Here is a 17,272-nt window from a genome sequence, read left to right as displayed (position 1 = left end):
CTAATTCCTTATATTAAAAAAAAAAAGTTAATAAAAGTCAGGAACAATGCAGATTGTGAAAGAAAGCAGTAAAGCGGTACTATTTCTATAGTAACAAGGTTAATTGCACAGTTCATGAATTTCCAGCTACAGGATGAACTACATAGAGAAATTCATGAAACAAGCTAAACTCTTCTTTAGGTAATGCTGAGTTTTTCCAGCATTTCCAAACCGCTGCAGGCATAATACTTAAACAGACCCACACCATGATGAATAGGTAAAAGGAAATAAGGGGAGATTAGGTTGAAACATACCTGAGTTTAGTAATTCATCTTCCATAAAATGTGCTGCTATTCTAAGATTTAGTCTATATTTATAAAGCCTGTGCTATATTGCAAATCTAAAGAAAAACTTCACGCAGAATATTTTACTTAGTTTCAGACAGAGTGGGTACACCCAGTATCACATTTGCTGGTATGGCTACCTTGAGAGATCTCCTTCCTACCCTGGGCGTGAAATGACATCCAGAGTTAGTTGTTAGCTCCATGGTTGTTTTTTTTAGAATGAAGGTTTCAGACATTCCTATAGAGAGACCACTGGGGTAATATTTGGACAATTCATTCTGTAGAAGTGCAGTTTAAAGCCAACCCTCCGGATGTCACATCATGACCAGCAGTCGAAGATCTCCCTGCCAAAGTAAAAAAATAGGTTTGTAGTAAGGTGCCAGTTATATCAATATGCCTTTCAGGGACATTTACAGATGACACTATGATTAAAGGATAAGTTCACCTTTTTACAAAAAATAATAAATACACCTTTTTTTGCAGGTAAAAAATGTGTATTTATTTTTTTTGTTTCTAGAGCCTCTAATGCATTGCACCAGTGATCAGCAGACCTGTCTCTTGCAGACCTGTCAGTGTATCTGCTTGCCTGTAAGGGATGTACAGGCAAGCAGATATGCTGACAGGAAGACTCAATGCAGCCAAGAGTGTGTGCAGTGCTATCTATGGGATTGGTGAGCAGGTGGATGCAGAACCTCTTTCTGTCATCACTCTAGAGAAACTGCATGCAGATACATTTACACCTCAGTATCAGGATATCTTTGAACCAGAAACAAATTCTCCTGCGCTCTAGAACCCAGGCGGGTGGCGGATGGATGGAACCAGACCTGGAAAAATCGACCACCAGTGCATACATAGTTGTGCAGCTCTAAACAAGGCTGGGGAAGCCCGACCAATACTGCAAAGCGAAACAAAAACGAGAAGCGCACCAACCTTGCGCATTACCTCAGTAACCAAAATTTTATTAATGCAAAATGATACTCACAAACAGTGAATAAAATCAAGTATGAAAGTCCTCAGAGGGACTTGAAAGATAGGGAGCCAGCGCGGGTCCCATCATGGGGGTAGAAACTCAGTACAGTACAAGGTTGGTGCGCTTCTCGTTTTTGTATCGCTTTTCAGGATATCTTTGCTTTGAGCAGTATCACAGCCTGTTTAACTTAATTGAATTACCAGTATTCACTACTGTTTATGGGCCCCACCATTGCTAGCAAAAGACAACGGACACCACCATATCAGGAACCTTAACATCACAGGGTTCGAGTTGAAATCTCTAGTTCAAGGGGCCCCTCATTTAAGGCTATTGCTATTCAAATTAGGGTACTTGTATCTATTTATGTTGGAGTATACTTTTACATAATTCTCTGCATCCACCTTTGCAGCACAGGTGGCCCAGAGGGTGCTGATAAGTCAAGAAGCTTTTTCTTCTCCCTCTTACTACTGGTGTTGCAATTTAAAAGTTGAAGCTTACTACTCATGATTGTAGAATTTGTTAAATGTTGCTAATTGATTATTCCTATTTCCCCAGTGTTCTACTGTTATTCGTTAACTGGGGTTGTATATCCTAAACCCATTGTGGTCTAGTCTTTTGAACAACACTAATATAGAGGTGTTACTAAGAATTGTGTCTCCAGCAATATTATCCTATGCCATTGAAATATGTCTAAACCCAGAGTTTCAGAGGTGCTGGGAGGCTTTCAGGGTCAAAGCAACCACTGGGAACAAGCATTAACAAGCAGCCCCTGTGGGGGTAGCGCTACAGGTTATATAAAATATCCAGGATTTAACCTTTACATCATTACCCGTAATTATGTTCAATGAATGCACAAAAAAGAGTTACAATACATGTTCCATATTACACAACTGCACACTTAAAAGTTACAGATGTTACTGTACCTTTATGCTGAGTCCAAATCCTCCTACAGTTTGCCTTCTGATTGCTACTGTTCTTTCCTATAAGCAAAAAATAAACCAGTCAAGCCTAAATTTGAACAAACTGTATAACTTATTGTCAACAAAAAATATTTAATATCAGAAACAGCAGTTGCAAAATCTTTCTCATTTCTATAGTGTTGCTATAGTACTAAGCACTTTAAAAAGTGCAAATAACTATTTCCAGCTTTTCTTGTCCCTTTGCACACCTATAATTTATAATAATGTTATACCACACTCATGCAGAATGATAGCAGAATGTAAACAAATGGGTAGGGATTGTGTAAAAAATGGTTGTGACTTCCCACCTCTCCAATATTCAGACATTTCAGGTCTGGTATAGATTTTAAAGGGGACTCCATACAAGCAAGGTTGCCCCCCTCAATATTCATATCAGACCCTTCATGTCTGGTATGGGTTTTAAGGGGGCACAATTATCAAAAAATAAAAGCACGAATTCCCCCTCAAAATCTACACCAGACCTTGATTCAAACTTGAAGCCTGGTCATCCAGGAAATGGGAGGTGAGCGTGCATCCCACTCCTGAAACACACCAGGCCCTGTGTACTCACCATGCAGGGGTACCTTTCTAAGGGGGAACCCCTTGTCAAACACCTTGTCCCCATGCTGATGAGGTCAAGGACCTTTTGCCCCCAGTTATGGCTCAGTGGCTAGAGGTCTGTAGTCAGAGGGCTTATCAGAAACTTCCACCCCCTGTATAATAATGGTCGCCAACCCACACGCCACCACCAACAGACCCACACGCTCCTGCACATCCCGTTCCCATGCCACCTTCCTCACCCTCCTCCTTCTCCTAACCGCCGGAGACATCTCCCCGAACCCTGGCCCCCCATCTCCCCACTCCCCCTCTCGGCACCCCCCTACTCCCGCCAGCCACCGCAACCCCCTCAACCTCGTATCTGTCCCCCTCCTCCCCGCATCCACCCCTCCTCTCTCGGTTGCACTCCTGAACGCCCGCTCGGTTTGCAACAAGCTCACTGCCATCCACGACCTCTTTGCTAAAGCTAATGGCCACTATTCTGTCCTCCTGCTCCTTGACCTCTCCGCGGCCTTCGACACTGTCGACCACCCTCTCCTCCTTACTAAACTGCACTCCCTTGGCATCAGGTATGCTGCTCTCTCCTGGTTCTCCTCCTACCTTTCCCAACGCTCCTTCAGCATCACCTATAACACTGCCACCTCCCCCTCCCTCCCCCTCTCTGTCGGAGTCCCCCAGGGCTCTGTCCTCTGACCCCTCCTCTTCTCCATCTATACCTCCTCCCTTGGCAAACTAATACACTCCCACGGCTTCAATTACCACCTCTATGCCGACGACACACAAATTTACCTCTCCACCCCCCACCTCACCCCCTCACTCTCCGCCCGCATCGTCCACCTCCTGAACGACATATCAGACTGGATGTCGCTCCATTTCCTCAAACTTAACCTGTCCAAAACAGAGCTCCTGGTCTCCCCCCCCTCTGCCCCCCCCCCCATTCTCTCCATCATTACTAACAATGCCACCATCACTCCCACCCCACATGCCAAAGTCCTGGGTGTCACCCTGGACTCACACCTCTCCTTCCTACCCCACATCTAATTGCTATCAAGATCTTGCAGGCTCCACCTCCACAACATCTCCAAGATACATACATTTCTCACCCCAGACACTACTAAACAACTCGTACACTTCCTCATCATCTCACGCCTGGACTATTGCAACTCCCTTCTCACTGGCCTACCCAAACGAACGCTATCCCCACTCCAGTCGATCCTGAACTCAGTGGGGAGACTCATCCACCTCACCAACCGCTCCACATCCGCCACCCCCCTCTGCCAATCCCTTCACTGGCTCCCAATTGCCCAGCGCATCAAATTCAGACTGCTAACCCTGACCTACAAAGCCATTCACAACGCCGCCCCAAACTACATAACCGACCTGATACCCAAATACTACCCATACCTGTGCCCTTCGCTCCTCACAGGACCTACTCTCTAGCTCCCTGGTCTCCTCCTCCCACGCCCGATTGCAGGATTTCTCCAGGACTTCCCCCATCCTCTGGAATTCCCTACCCCAATCCATCAGACTGTCACCTATCCTCATCACCTTTAGGCGCATCCTGAAGACCCACCTCTTCAGGGAAGCCTACCCCACCCTAACCTAACAGCTGACCTCCTCCACTCCTCCCACCACTTCATTCCCCCACAGCCATTTCCTCCTGTACCACTTTCCCCTCCCTCCTAGATTGTAAGCTCGAAAGAGCAGGGCCCTCGAACCCCTCGTGTGTTGTATTGTTTCTGTCTTGTCTCATGTTCTGTCCCCCTTGCTATTGTACAGCGCTGAGCAAGCCCTTTGGCGCTATATAAATACTGTATAACAATAATAATAATAATAAGTAAGGGCTACATAGCACTCCTATGAATACACAAAAAAGGAAACAGCAAATAAACACACTGACACCTTTTGACAATAAAAAACTAAATCCTAAATTCCTATGGTATAACTACATTATCAATCACATTGCCCAGTGATCCAGATTTATGTCAATTGCAATGAACAATGCCCACTGAAAGAATATCCCGCTGCTTTGATCCACTCCTGACACTTACATCAAATGACATCTCTAGGTGCCACACTGCTAAGAAAAAGGGGGGGGGGGTGATGTCTCCCAGATTACATAATTGAAGAAATATAGATACGACCATATTTAGTCTGTGACATCACAGGGGTCCGTGCTTTTGTACATGTTCTCCAGGGCAGTGCCCAGTCCCCAGTAACAAATGTATGAAAAACCCTTGCCTATTAGCCTAAAAAATGTCCATTACTGTTTTTTTATTGACCTCAACGGGGTTCAGATTTTGCACCTGAACTTTATTAATGTTTGTTGAATCCACCTTGAACTAAATCCAGGTATGTTTGGCTCATCCCTATTCACCAGTTTCCCAACACTTGCTACTAAAAAGAATCTCCACAACATGATGCTGCTAGTACCATATGGCTGTGTTCTGTGGGTGAGATGTAGTTTTGAATTTCCTTCTCATAAAATGTTTTATGTTAAGCACAGAAAGTTAGGTTTTGGTTTCATCATAGCGGAAATCCCTTTTTTCATATATTTTCTGTGCCTTGCATATGTCTTTTTAAAAGCTACAAAAAGGGTTTCATATGATTTTCAGCAATGTATTTCTTCCCACTCCTCTGTCATAAAACCTGGAAATGTCCAGGTTATGTCCTATGTAGAAAAGATAATAGAGCGAGCGCTAAATGCAGTATATGATATTAAAATTATATATATTCAAATTAATTAAAAGCAGCTAGCACTCAGGGTATAGGTAACAGTCCCAGAATGACAATTTTGAAAATATTAGTGCAGCGCTGCACTAATATTTTAGAGGTTATGTCCTATAGAAAGGTTTTTCAGCAATGAATCTCTGTACCAATAACCTCATGGTTAATTCTCAGACTAATGCTTTCCTTAATGAGTTTTGGTGGAAGGCCTTCTCTAGATGGGGGTCATGGTTGTTCCATATATTTTTTTTAATTGTCTTAATAAAGTTGTGCGTGACACACCTCTACTAGTTCTTCTGCTTGACACTGCTACCACAGAGGGAACTCCTAACAACTTACTTTGTGGGAGATATCTAGTTGTGAGTTTTGCTTTCTTGTAGAATTTGTTATCCTGTATTTTGTTTTATTTTTTTTTCCAAGTTCCTAGTCTCTCTTTTGTTACACTCCCTACTCCCCATTCTTGGAATTCAAGGGGTATCCTGTCCTCCCCTCTATTCCTACTCGCCCTGTTTTTTCTTTTACAAAATAATCCTATCCCGCCTTCCCCCTGAATAAAAAGCTTTTATACCCCTTCTGCCTTCCCATTCTCTTTCACTGAACATACAACATACAGAGTGTACAGACCAAAGACACGTATTGTTTAAATGAGCTACTGAGATGCTCTCCTGGCATTTTACCTATTGTAGTAATAATTGCAGCATTTTAGTGGCCAGAGGTGTCAACTATATCTTCCAGGCCCAGTTCTCAGATGAAAACAGCCAGTTTCTTTTTTATTGAGGTCTATGTCTTGTGCAACATGATTAAGGCCCTTTGAGGCATTATAAAATTGCTTTTAATGCTGTTACAATAAAGAAAGGATTCAGAGAATTATGCTGTGTTGGATACTTGCTTTTAAAATAGCCAACACCTGTTTCTCAATGGGACTATAGGATGCAAACAGGCTACTCTAGTAAACATTTACACCCCTGATTGCAATCAGACTTATTCTTTGAAGCCTGCTTGTTGGTGGCAATTGTGATGTTGCCCTAGACCCACAACTAGATGTCTTGAAAAATGCCTTGCATTTATCATACTCTTTTCTTCTCTTTTTAAAAAAGATCTCAATAGATGTGTGGCACACCAAGTACATAGATGAACGAGACTTTAGAATAGACTACTTCTGTATAAAACAAACAGACCTACACCAAGTTCAGGCAACCCACATAGACATTGTCTCTATTTCAGACCTTGCCCCTATCATACTGGAGATACAACTCCATAAGGAAGAAGCCAGGTCCTGGCAATGGAACCTGAATACATTTTATTAACAAGACTAACAAACTTAAGATGTAGTAATACCCCTCCCTCCCCCCCACACACAAAGTCTCCTCCTTTTTAGACATGGAAATCTCACAAATGTTATATCAGAAGGGTTATAATCTGCCAAGCTGCCAGGCATAACAAGAAGAGATCAGAAAAAATATTCACATCTTGGTGTCCCAACACCAAAAACACTGTCTCAAGCTGTAGTTAGAGATTTACAATTGAGGAGGGACATGGTGAATAATTTACGATAAAGTGAACATATTATCAGTTCGAAAACATGCCAAACAGATTTTTAGCAAAAGGGCACAATCTTTCATTCCCCACTTTGCAGTGTATAATGAAAACCTGCTTTCAAAGTCCCAAGACATAGCAGGTTGCTTTAAACAATTCTACAAAACGCTTTTCAAGCTCTTCACCATTTTCACCACTACCCCCCTCTTAACACTCATGTCTACTCTGCCTATATCTTTCCTCACATCTTTCTCTGTCCCACGTTCACAGTTCATGAGGGAATCCACTCCTCGGATTTGGGGTACACAGATGTTTAGTAGTTAGTAAAGTTGAAAAATACACGTGTCCATCTAGTTCAACCAGTGTTTTTGGACTATGTAAATTTTGAGCCATTGTGGATCATTTGGGGCTCTGTAAATACTATATCCATTAAGGGTTTGAGCTTCCTGTTTTTCCTTTGTATACACAGACCTGAAGAAAGTATTTAATACATTTGTCTTCTCTTTGTCCCCAGTCACCAACTCAAAATAATCTAGTAAAGGGTCTACATTCTCTGTTCTGACCTTTTTACTATTAATTTACTGTATTTCAAGAATTTTGTAGTTTGTCCAACTCTCTTTTGCAATCTAGCATTAGTTTTTGATTTTTGTGGCCTTAATTACTGTTTTACATATTCTGCTATATTCTTTGTAACTTTTAAATGCTGATCGTGTTCCTTCATTTTAATATATTTTTAATGCTCTTTTCTTAATATTTAAAGCTATTTTAACTTTGGACGTTAGACACATTGGTTTTATATGTAGCCATTTAAACTTATAGCCCTTGGGAATATATTTTGCAGGTTACTTGCATACAGTCAATTTGAAGCATTCCCATTTCTGTTCTGTGTTCTTTAATGACAACATTCCCTTCTAGTCTAAATCTTGGAGAGCAGCCTTCGGCCTTGGAAAATTTGCTTCTTTAAAATTAGGTGTTTTTATCTTTCCAGTATATGTTTGTTGTTTACAGCTTACACTAAATTAAATCATGTTAGTGTCACTGCTACCCAGATCTTCCCTTATATGAATATATTTCCCCAATATACTTACTAAGCAGGAGGTTGTGATAATCCAGCCAGAACTGAGCTCCAATGTCACCAAGCTTCTATGGTCTTTTGCATATCATACCATGTTTGCATTATTGTGTTAATCCTGAAGTCACTGTATTTTCTATGTGTTCTAACAAATTTCTGAATGTAATATTATTACTGTTTTTTTTGTTTCTTATGTTCACTGATGATGCACTGGATATTTTTCCTTTTGGTAATCAAGGCATCTATCGATTCTAAAGTATACAAATACAGCAGGAGACATAAGGGTTTATTTACTAAAACTGTGCTATGCAACACAGGTGATAGGAGAAAACTGAATGAAAACACTGCTTGGAGCAGCAGAGAGCTGGACAGTGTACAGCATGCTGCATCTCAGATCTGTCTTTGAGTATGGCAGATAGTAGAGGGGTAGGGAAACACAAACAGGGTTTTTAATGTAAAGGTACACTTGTGTCTTAATACAATTGCTGTATCCATGATGCGCCTTAATTCTTTTATGCATGCAGCGCAAACTCTTCATGTCAGCTGGGATTAGGCATGCTTTTATAGGTAACAGAGGGGCTCCTACTACATGTGTGTAGCTTATTACACCCTACCTTGGTAACTGAGTACCCCCACACCCCCTTCACCATCAGCATTTCTTTGTTGGTATGACTCCCCTGTTCCTTTTCAGTAAGATACAGCCCATGCACAGCAAACTAGGAGGTTCTTGCTACCAGAGACTGAGCTACAGGAGAGGGTGGTCTGGTTAGTAATATTTAGGCTAAATAATGTGCCACATTGTATGTATTTTCTTACAGCAAATTGTGGTGTATTTTACAGCTTACTTTAAAATGACATTTGATGACTTTGGTACACACTGATGTCACTTGTATCCAGATGCACTTTAGTTAGTCCTCTATTATGGGATACTAAAGCAGTTTCAATAACAAGTAAAGCTATAAATCATCAATCTATCTTCTGCCTATCAGCTTGGGAAAAAACTAGCAGCAGATGCTAAATTCTTTATTAAATTCTGTATTACCTTTTGTTAGAACCATTGGCAGCATAAATTATTTATCAATGAGATAATGGCAGTGACATATTTGCTTTATTATGCTTTACTATGTGAATATATATATATATATATATATATATATATATATATACACACTGCTTTTATAAATTGATCCCCGGTAACTATTGTGAACTAAGCCTCAGGCTACATAATTCGTACTTCCTGCTGATTAATGATAAAAGTAAATACTACGAATTGATACAAACTGCTGAGCTTCCAAGATTTATCTGTTGCGCAAAAGGGTATGCAGCAAGCACATCGCTATTTATTTTTTACTGTCATGTAAAAATGCAGCCTTTATTCAGAAGAAACAGTAGGAAATAAACAGTTTTCTCTTCTAGTGTTCTGCTGCAGATTTTAGATAGCTGATGTACCAAGATACTGCAGATATTGACAAAATTCATACAGTAAAGAGTTATTGGTCACTATTTTTAAAACTATTAAATAGCAGGGGTTAGAATCAACTCCCGTGGGTTCCAAAAGCGAAAAGGAGACCAGGAAAAATAATATTTAAAAAGAAATACTATGCAGGCTAATGTCCCTGCAAAAATAATAGGATTTTTGTACTCATTATAAAATCCTTTCCTTTGTGTTCATTGAGGGGCCCAGGAAATATTTAGCTTCTGGTTATACTGCCACTTACAGAAATATTGGACACTGGCAAATGAAAAACTGTAGGTCACCCTAGGATAACTCCTTCCAAAAGCAGTACCAAGAGAATGATCACAAGGATAGGGGGGTCCCTGAATGACTGACTCCAGGAAAATACTTTAACAGTGAGTACAAAAATCTTATTTTCTTTCCCATCCATAGAGGAACACAGGAATTCTTACACCTTTGGAACTTCCAAAAGCAGTAAAACTGAAGGGTGAGCAACCCAGGAAACAAATTCTAACAGACCTACAACACAACAGAGAACTAGGGACTGCCTGCAGTTCAAATAGCCACCTGAAGTACCTTTTTGTCCAAAGCTGGTATGAGATGAGGTTGCAAGGGCCACCTGGTAGAATATGTGAACAGAAAACTAGGTGGTGGCCTTGAAAATCTGTGAAACAGTTGTATGATATAAAACACCATGACGCTCATAAGTGATTAGCTACATTTGTGGGATTTGTTTTTTAAATATCATATCATGTAATAATCATGTAAGTAATTCCTCAGTCTGTGAGGAACATCACCATATTGAATAGAACAGAGACCACACGTGAAGACATAGATTCGATTTTTTGCATTACAGTTAATAAAAGAAGTGATTTTATTATCTCTATTATCACTAGTGGAATGCACAATATCTCCTTCTCTAATATGTGAGCAACAGGGACATCCATTAGCTCCACATTTAAAAGAACCCTTAAATTGAAGTGCAAAGTAATTTCTGTCTTACTGGGAAATAAACTGGAAGACAAATAATCACCTAAAGTGGGGGCTCTACGGGAAACTACCCTAATACACTTAGCTAACACCTGTGTATAAACGGGATCACTAAATAATACTGGTAAATACCTTTCAACTATGTTTTTGATCCTATTAAACTCGGCACTATAGGGAGTGGAAAAAGCAGGAATGTTATTAGCTTGAGGGGATTTCTTTTTATCCTTCAGCAGTTCCTTACGATGTGTGCTCTTATTAGCAATATTCAAGGCTGTATTTAAGGATAACCTCTACAAACAAAGCGAAGTATGCCTTCCAATTCTGATGATAGACCTTGCGAGAAGTAGGCAGCTAGCTAGCTTTTAGTATTGTAGGAATCACAGACACAGAGATTCCATTATGCATCAGGACATGGGAAAGCCAACCCTTTAAAGCCAGTAGCTATGAACCAGGAGGCAAATCAGTGTTTGGGATAAAAGATATTGATGATCAGGTAGAGCCCAAGAGTCTTACCAGGTCAATATAGCACACCTTCCTGAGCTCTGGAGTAACAAGGATCACTGGAATGCCCTCCAACTTCATCTTCCAAACTGTAAAGCCAAAGACCAAAAAGTTTCAGGGGAAGGACAGACATAAATCAGAGTGTATTGATCCAACTGAGCCACTGGAGCATCCACTGCTTCTGTTAGAGGATCACTGTACCTGAACACAAACCTGTCCAATTTTCGTGAACCTGGAGGCTATAAGGTCCACATCCAGCACTCCTCACCTGTCACACAGATCCTAAAAACCCCTCTGTGTGTAGGGACCAGTCCCTCTGGTTCAGGCACTGCTGGCTGAAGAAGTCTTGCTGCCAACCATCCATGCATGTAAAGAATAAGGCTGACAGTTCTGGAAAATGCAGTTCTGTTCAAGGCAGGATTCAATTGACCTATCTTGCTGTGGCAAAACATTTGGTTCCTCCTTGATGATTGATGTATGCCACTGTTCTTACATTCTCTGACAGAAGCTGGATCCGATAACCATCCAGTAGGATGGTCCAAGGATGCAGCCAAATCTCAGGAAGTTCCAGAATGTTTGGGAGATGAGAGTCTGAAAATAATCAAGTTCCCTACTACAACAGGCTGCCCAGGACTCCCCCCAGCCCAACAGGTTGAAAGAGGTTATGAGGATCTTCCAAAAAATGGTAAGGAAGGATTTCCCTGACTTCAGAGCAGGATTACCAAGCCAAGTCGGTGGTAAGCAAAATGATTTGTCCAGATAACAGAATATTGTGTTATAGAGGTCTGGAGTGAAGCAGGTAAAATGAGATTGCCTCAAAAAGGCTACCATCAGACTTCGGACTGCAAAAGTGGACAGTTGGACAGCTTTTGGACTGGAGGGAATGAACCTGAAACCACAGAATGACACATTGCCCACAGAGTCCATGACTACTGTTCCCTTAACTGGAGGTTGTCTAAGTATCCCACAAGAATGCATGAAAATTGAAGCATAGCTAGGACAGGAGTCAGAACCTTGATGAGTACCATAGGTACAAGCAGGAGACTGAAGGGCAGGGCCACAAATTGGTAATGCAGGGGCCTAACAGTATAACATAAAAATTGCTGATGTGGTGGAAAAATGGGGACAGATAGGTAAGCATCTCTGATGCCCACAGAAGCCGGACAATCTCCCTGAAGATAAAAGGTGATACATACAGTGATCTCTTTGCAAAAGAGTTTGTTGAAGGATTCAGCACATTGTAAGCACCAGAACTTGCAACATGGTTAAGATCATGGCAGTAGAGAAACAAAAGGGATGTTTCCTTGGGTTTCTTCTGTTGTGAAAGATGGGTTCTTTTGCCACTAGTAGCTGGTCTAAAGTGAGTATCTGTGCATTGAAGATCATAAGAATCAAGTGCTTTCTGCACAAGGGTTCTGCAGCCCAGCACTTTACACCAAATAAAAACAGTGCACTGTCGACTAAATGTAATCAATCAAAAATATGTGCAAAATAAAATTCCTAAATACATATATAAATGAAACATAATTCATATGCATCTAGATTTGTCAGCAAACTTAATCCAAGTCATTGTTACATAATCAATATAAATGTAATAAGTCCAAATGAAAATTAAATTCAAATAGAAAGTCCCCAAATCCAATGTGAAGAAAAAATGCTGCATGTCAAATATAACTGCCAATAAATCGCTGCTGTACTCAAATAGTGTTCCTCAGAAGACAAGCAAGCCTCTTACCAACAGTTTTTCTTTAGAAATGGATTTTAGATCTGTAAACATAGTTTGATAAAGTAGGGATACAGCCAGGATCAAATGAAAAGCAGGACCTGCCAGCAAGAATAGAGCTCTACGAAGACTTTCAATTGCTTAGCAGTTGGGTCCTTGAAGACATGCATGTCCTGTACCAGAATTATAAACTGGAGAGTGCTGTATCTACAGTGAGATTAGAAAATGTCTGCACAAAATCCTTGCCAAATGGGTACAATGATCATTTAGTAGGATCAAATAACTTATTGAGATGTTTTTAATCTCCATAGAGAAAAGATTGGAAAAGCAGATGCAAAGGGAACTGGAAAATGTTTGTGGCCTTAGGATTTTTTAAATGACTGAACACTGAAAATAGCACAGGTAGAAGCAACAGGTTAGTCCTCTAGTTTTACATTGGTGGGTGCTACATCAGTAAGAGCTAAAACTGTCTTCTCTAATTTGAAAGTAATAACAATAGACTAATTCCTGAGGGGTAAACTCAAAGACTGGAGCAACTCAAAGTCTCTGTAGCTGGTGGGTTGGAAGCTGGAGTCAATGATTTAACCAGATATAGAATCTGCATGAGATGGTACAGGAGTCAAAGTCTTGCATGGCCATGAAAAAGCCATGGGTGAAAAGGACCCAACAACAAAAAAATGGAAAAAATTTCAAAAGCAAAAAGATTAGAATGTAAGCTGGTGGCATCTGGTACAGTGCCTTACCCCCTTTATCCTCCCATGTATTTGATCCGTCCCCAGTCTAGGATCAGACATGTTGAGACCGTGTGGCAGTAAGGCAAAATATAGGCTCAGGGTAAAAGGCATGCCCTCAGGTACTCATTAAACCTGTATAGCTGGTAGCAGGTGAGGGTCAGATGGCCAGAAATGACCAAGGTCATAATAGGTGGACAGCAGGAATGGATTGAAACTTGAAGTTCCACATGGCTGTTTGCAGGCAGGAGAAGTACCACAGGAAGGATGCTTCTTCCATAGGGAGATATATGGAGAGAAAAAGTGCAGGGAATGCACGCACAACATTTCACCCAGCAGATGATGTCAGCAATCCTACAATGTTAACCACTTTTGCGGCAAAACCAACAGCCACAGAAAACAAAAGCACCTGGTGACTTAGGTTACTGAGGTACAGTAGCTTCCAGTACTAAGCCCGATCGGCCTACCTACTAAGTAAATTCTCAGAGACATGACAATCAGTGAGGCTATGTTCGTGACTCTGGGACTGAAAAGCACTCTGTTGCCAATTTTTACCAGAATGGAGTCTGAAAAATATCCTATGCTAAACCCAGTGTCCAAAAGTCAAGTCCAGGTTATCCCTGCAACATCCTGTACAGTGGAGGCTATAAATGGTACTCCAAGTCTAAGTCAGACTGAACATGACCACACAAGGAAGCTGCAATTTAAGAGACATATCTCCAGCAGCACTGCATAGAGGGGTCTTGATTAAAAAAAAAAGGAAAAAAGAAAAAGAAAAATTGGTGATAGCAAAAAAAATGTCCTCTTAAGCAAACTATCAAAAACAATAAGGCATGCTGGTACTGGGAAGGGGTATGCTGGGTTGACCCACAGTTTTTTGGTTTTATTTGTCAGCATTCAATTACCTGTAGGCAGCAGTATAACTCAAAGGTTAAAGATTTTCTGTGTCCCTCAATGGGAAAGAAAGACACAAAACTTGTGAGAAAGTATCTTGTGGGAGATATCAGGGCAATTAGTTCATTATTTAACTGGTTTTAAAACAATTACTTACACCAGAGTAGAATGGTTCACCAGACACACAGATAACGTCCTGTTCTTGAATCATCAGTATGTCTTTGGCTAAGTGGAGTCGAACTTTGAAAGGCTCTTGATTACCATCTTGCAGCAAACAAATTCCTGTCTTTGCCTTAAACAGAAAGAAAATATTTTTATGATAGCTTAAATAGCATTATTAATGTACAAATGCAATAAAAAATTTCTGTGATGTATGTCGCATAGTTAAAGTATCTAAAGACAAAGGTTTTTTTCACTGGAACATAAAGAGATGGGAAATGCAAAAGTATAGGATACCACTGAACAGGAGGCAGGAGGAAATCTTTCAATGAGGACATCCTTTTCAAGAATAAATTGGACGGCTGCACACTGATGTTAGGAAACTCCAAGAAACTTTATTGTAAAATAATCCACAAGTTAAAACATCACGGCACCTAACCTCAGGGTGATTGTTGACCATGGGATGTCCAAAAGCATTCCAAGAGACAGGTGGGCAAACAAACACCAACAGGCTCAACAGACCCATATAAGAAACAGGTAAAGAAGAACTAAACGGACTCAAAGAGCAGCTGTAGAACATTATGCCTGAAATTAGAGGAAGACTGAGCATCTGCCTGGTAAAGCTTAAACATATACATTAAAGAGAGGACCAGGTGGCAGCCTTGCAAGTCTATGTAACAGATACCTGATTCTTAAAGCCCATGAAACACTAACATATGTGGTAGGGTGAAGGGGCGGACTGACAACTCATGGGGCCCCCGGGCAATAGGGGATCATGGGGCCTCTGTGTCCTCGCCCTCACTGAAACCACACCCAAAAAAGCCTATGAAAGGTACCAGGGGAATCTCATGGGGCCCCCTAGTGACCCTGGGCCCTCGGGCAGTGCCCGAGATCCCAAATGGTCAGTCCACCCCTGGTAGGGTGTGCCCTGATAGAAAGGGGAGGGACTCTATACTTTAGACTATAGGCTTAAATAATGACTTGTCTCACCTAGCATTAATGAAGCAAGAAGCAAGGAGCCCCATGTAGGAATTCATAGGAAGCGAAATATGAAATATTATTACCTAAAATAAGCAGTAGCGTACCAAAACAAGACAGTGGAGAGAATTTTTTTAGGATGTTTTGCAGCAGAGCAAATTATGGGGAGTACAATGTTCTGGCTGAGGTGAAAAAGAAGAAATAATCTTCGGGACCAAAGAGGCTTTTGACTTCAAGACAACCTGCATGACACTAGGAAAGGAACAAAGTCACCAGGGGACCTACCAGAAGTAAATTAATGCAATAATATTATAAGAAATAGAGAAAAAAAGCGCCACAAACTAAATAGAACAAAAGCTGCACTCCTAACCAAAAAAAGGTAAAAATGTGAATAAATCAAAGAGTGCGCTAAATATAAGTAAATACAAAAATTATTAGTTTAAAATAATGATGTCCGTGATAAAAAAATATTATATAAAAGTCCATCCACCATCACAAAGTAATTAAACAGTTCTGAAATCTTGTATAAAGCAAACACCGTGCAAAAAAAAAAAAAAAGAATCCACCACCGAATGAAATGGGTACATTCACCAGAGCTCCATGCTGACAAGATCAGCAGAAGTAATCCAAACAGGGAGCAATATACTGGAAGCAGCCAATCAGCACAATATGGAATAGCCTTAACAGCAGGTAGTCATCACGTCTCCATACCATAGATCATGTTCGGGGAATCAAAAAAGGAAATCATGGTGCAGTACGTTTAAAACCAAAATGTTTTTATTAGGGACGAGCCTCGCTCATCGCGATATCACAGCCGACAAGTCTACGAGGAGTGTCCCAACATCACATCCAAAAGAAGCCCCACCCTACTAGTTTCGTCATCCGACATCCTCACGGGGCGGAATGGATGATAGACATCTCTACACAACTATATATCACACACTCAGTCTGCATTGCAGACTAATTGCAGCCAATCAGAGATCATCTGGCTGTTTATTATATTTGAGTTTTTTCTCTATCTATGACTAGCTTAATATGTTAGATTGGGGTTTGCTATAAATTAAATTGGTCCTCCTATGTATTCGATATCACCATTATCTGGCTGTTTATTATATTTGTTTTTAGCTATAGCTATGTTTAGCCTAGATTGGGGGGATGCTATATATTATTGGTCCACCTATGTATTTTGTAATACTATTATATATGTAGATGGATTTAATATCCGTTTATAATATCCGTTTATAGGTTGTTTTAACCTTATAATATCTTACTATATCTGACTAATCGCATCGCATATGTATTTGACATTACTATTATGGTATCATATATATAGATGGATTTTAATATCCGTTTAATATATCTATTTATAGGTTTTATTACCTTATAATATCTGGTTGTTTGTTACTATCGCATTCTTTTTAAATTACGACTAGTTTGGGATGTTAAATTGAGATTTGCGATAGATTATTGGCCCTTCAATGAATTCTATGCTATTATTGGTCTTTTTAATGTAGTCGATGCTATTACTATAGGTATATTATAGTGATTTTTATATATACCGTATTTTTTGCTCCATAAGACGCACTTTTTTCCCCCCAAAAAAGGGGGGAAAACATCAGTGCGTCTTATGGAGCGAATATAAAGCGGCCGGTCGGGTATTTCTGCCGCCACCATGTCAGAATACCGGGCCGGCCG

At 40.5% G+C, this 17,272-nt stretch overlaps 1 protein-coding gene across 1 annotated transcript in view; it reads right to left on the bottom strand.

The window, feature by feature from the left end:
* SNTG1 (syntrophin gamma 1) overlaps positions 1-17,272 on the bottom strand; it is a 709,360-nt gene that overhangs the window by 180,293 nt on the left and 511,795 nt on the right. Inside the window, exons 6-7 of the mRNA XM_089678410.1 lie at positions 14,598-14,732; positions 2,217-2,273 (exon numbers count right to left, since the gene is read on the bottom strand). Coding sequence (XP_089534536.1) covers positions 2,217-2,273; positions 14,598-14,732 — 192 coding nt within the window. The remainder of the gene's footprint in view (positions 1-2,216; positions 2,274-14,597; positions 14,733-17,272) is intronic.

This window comes from Staurois parvus, unplaced genomic scaffold (assembly GCF_062004578.1).
Source record: "Staurois parvus isolate SC_StPar_1 unplaced genomic scaffold, SC_StPar_1.0 ptg000205l, whole genome shotgun sequence".
Lineage (NCBI taxonomy): Eukaryota > Metazoa > Chordata > Amphibia > Anura > Ranidae > Staurois > Staurois parvus.
The sequence above is the reverse complement of the archived record's forward strand: the minus strand, read 5'-3'. Positions and strand labels throughout refer to the sequence as shown.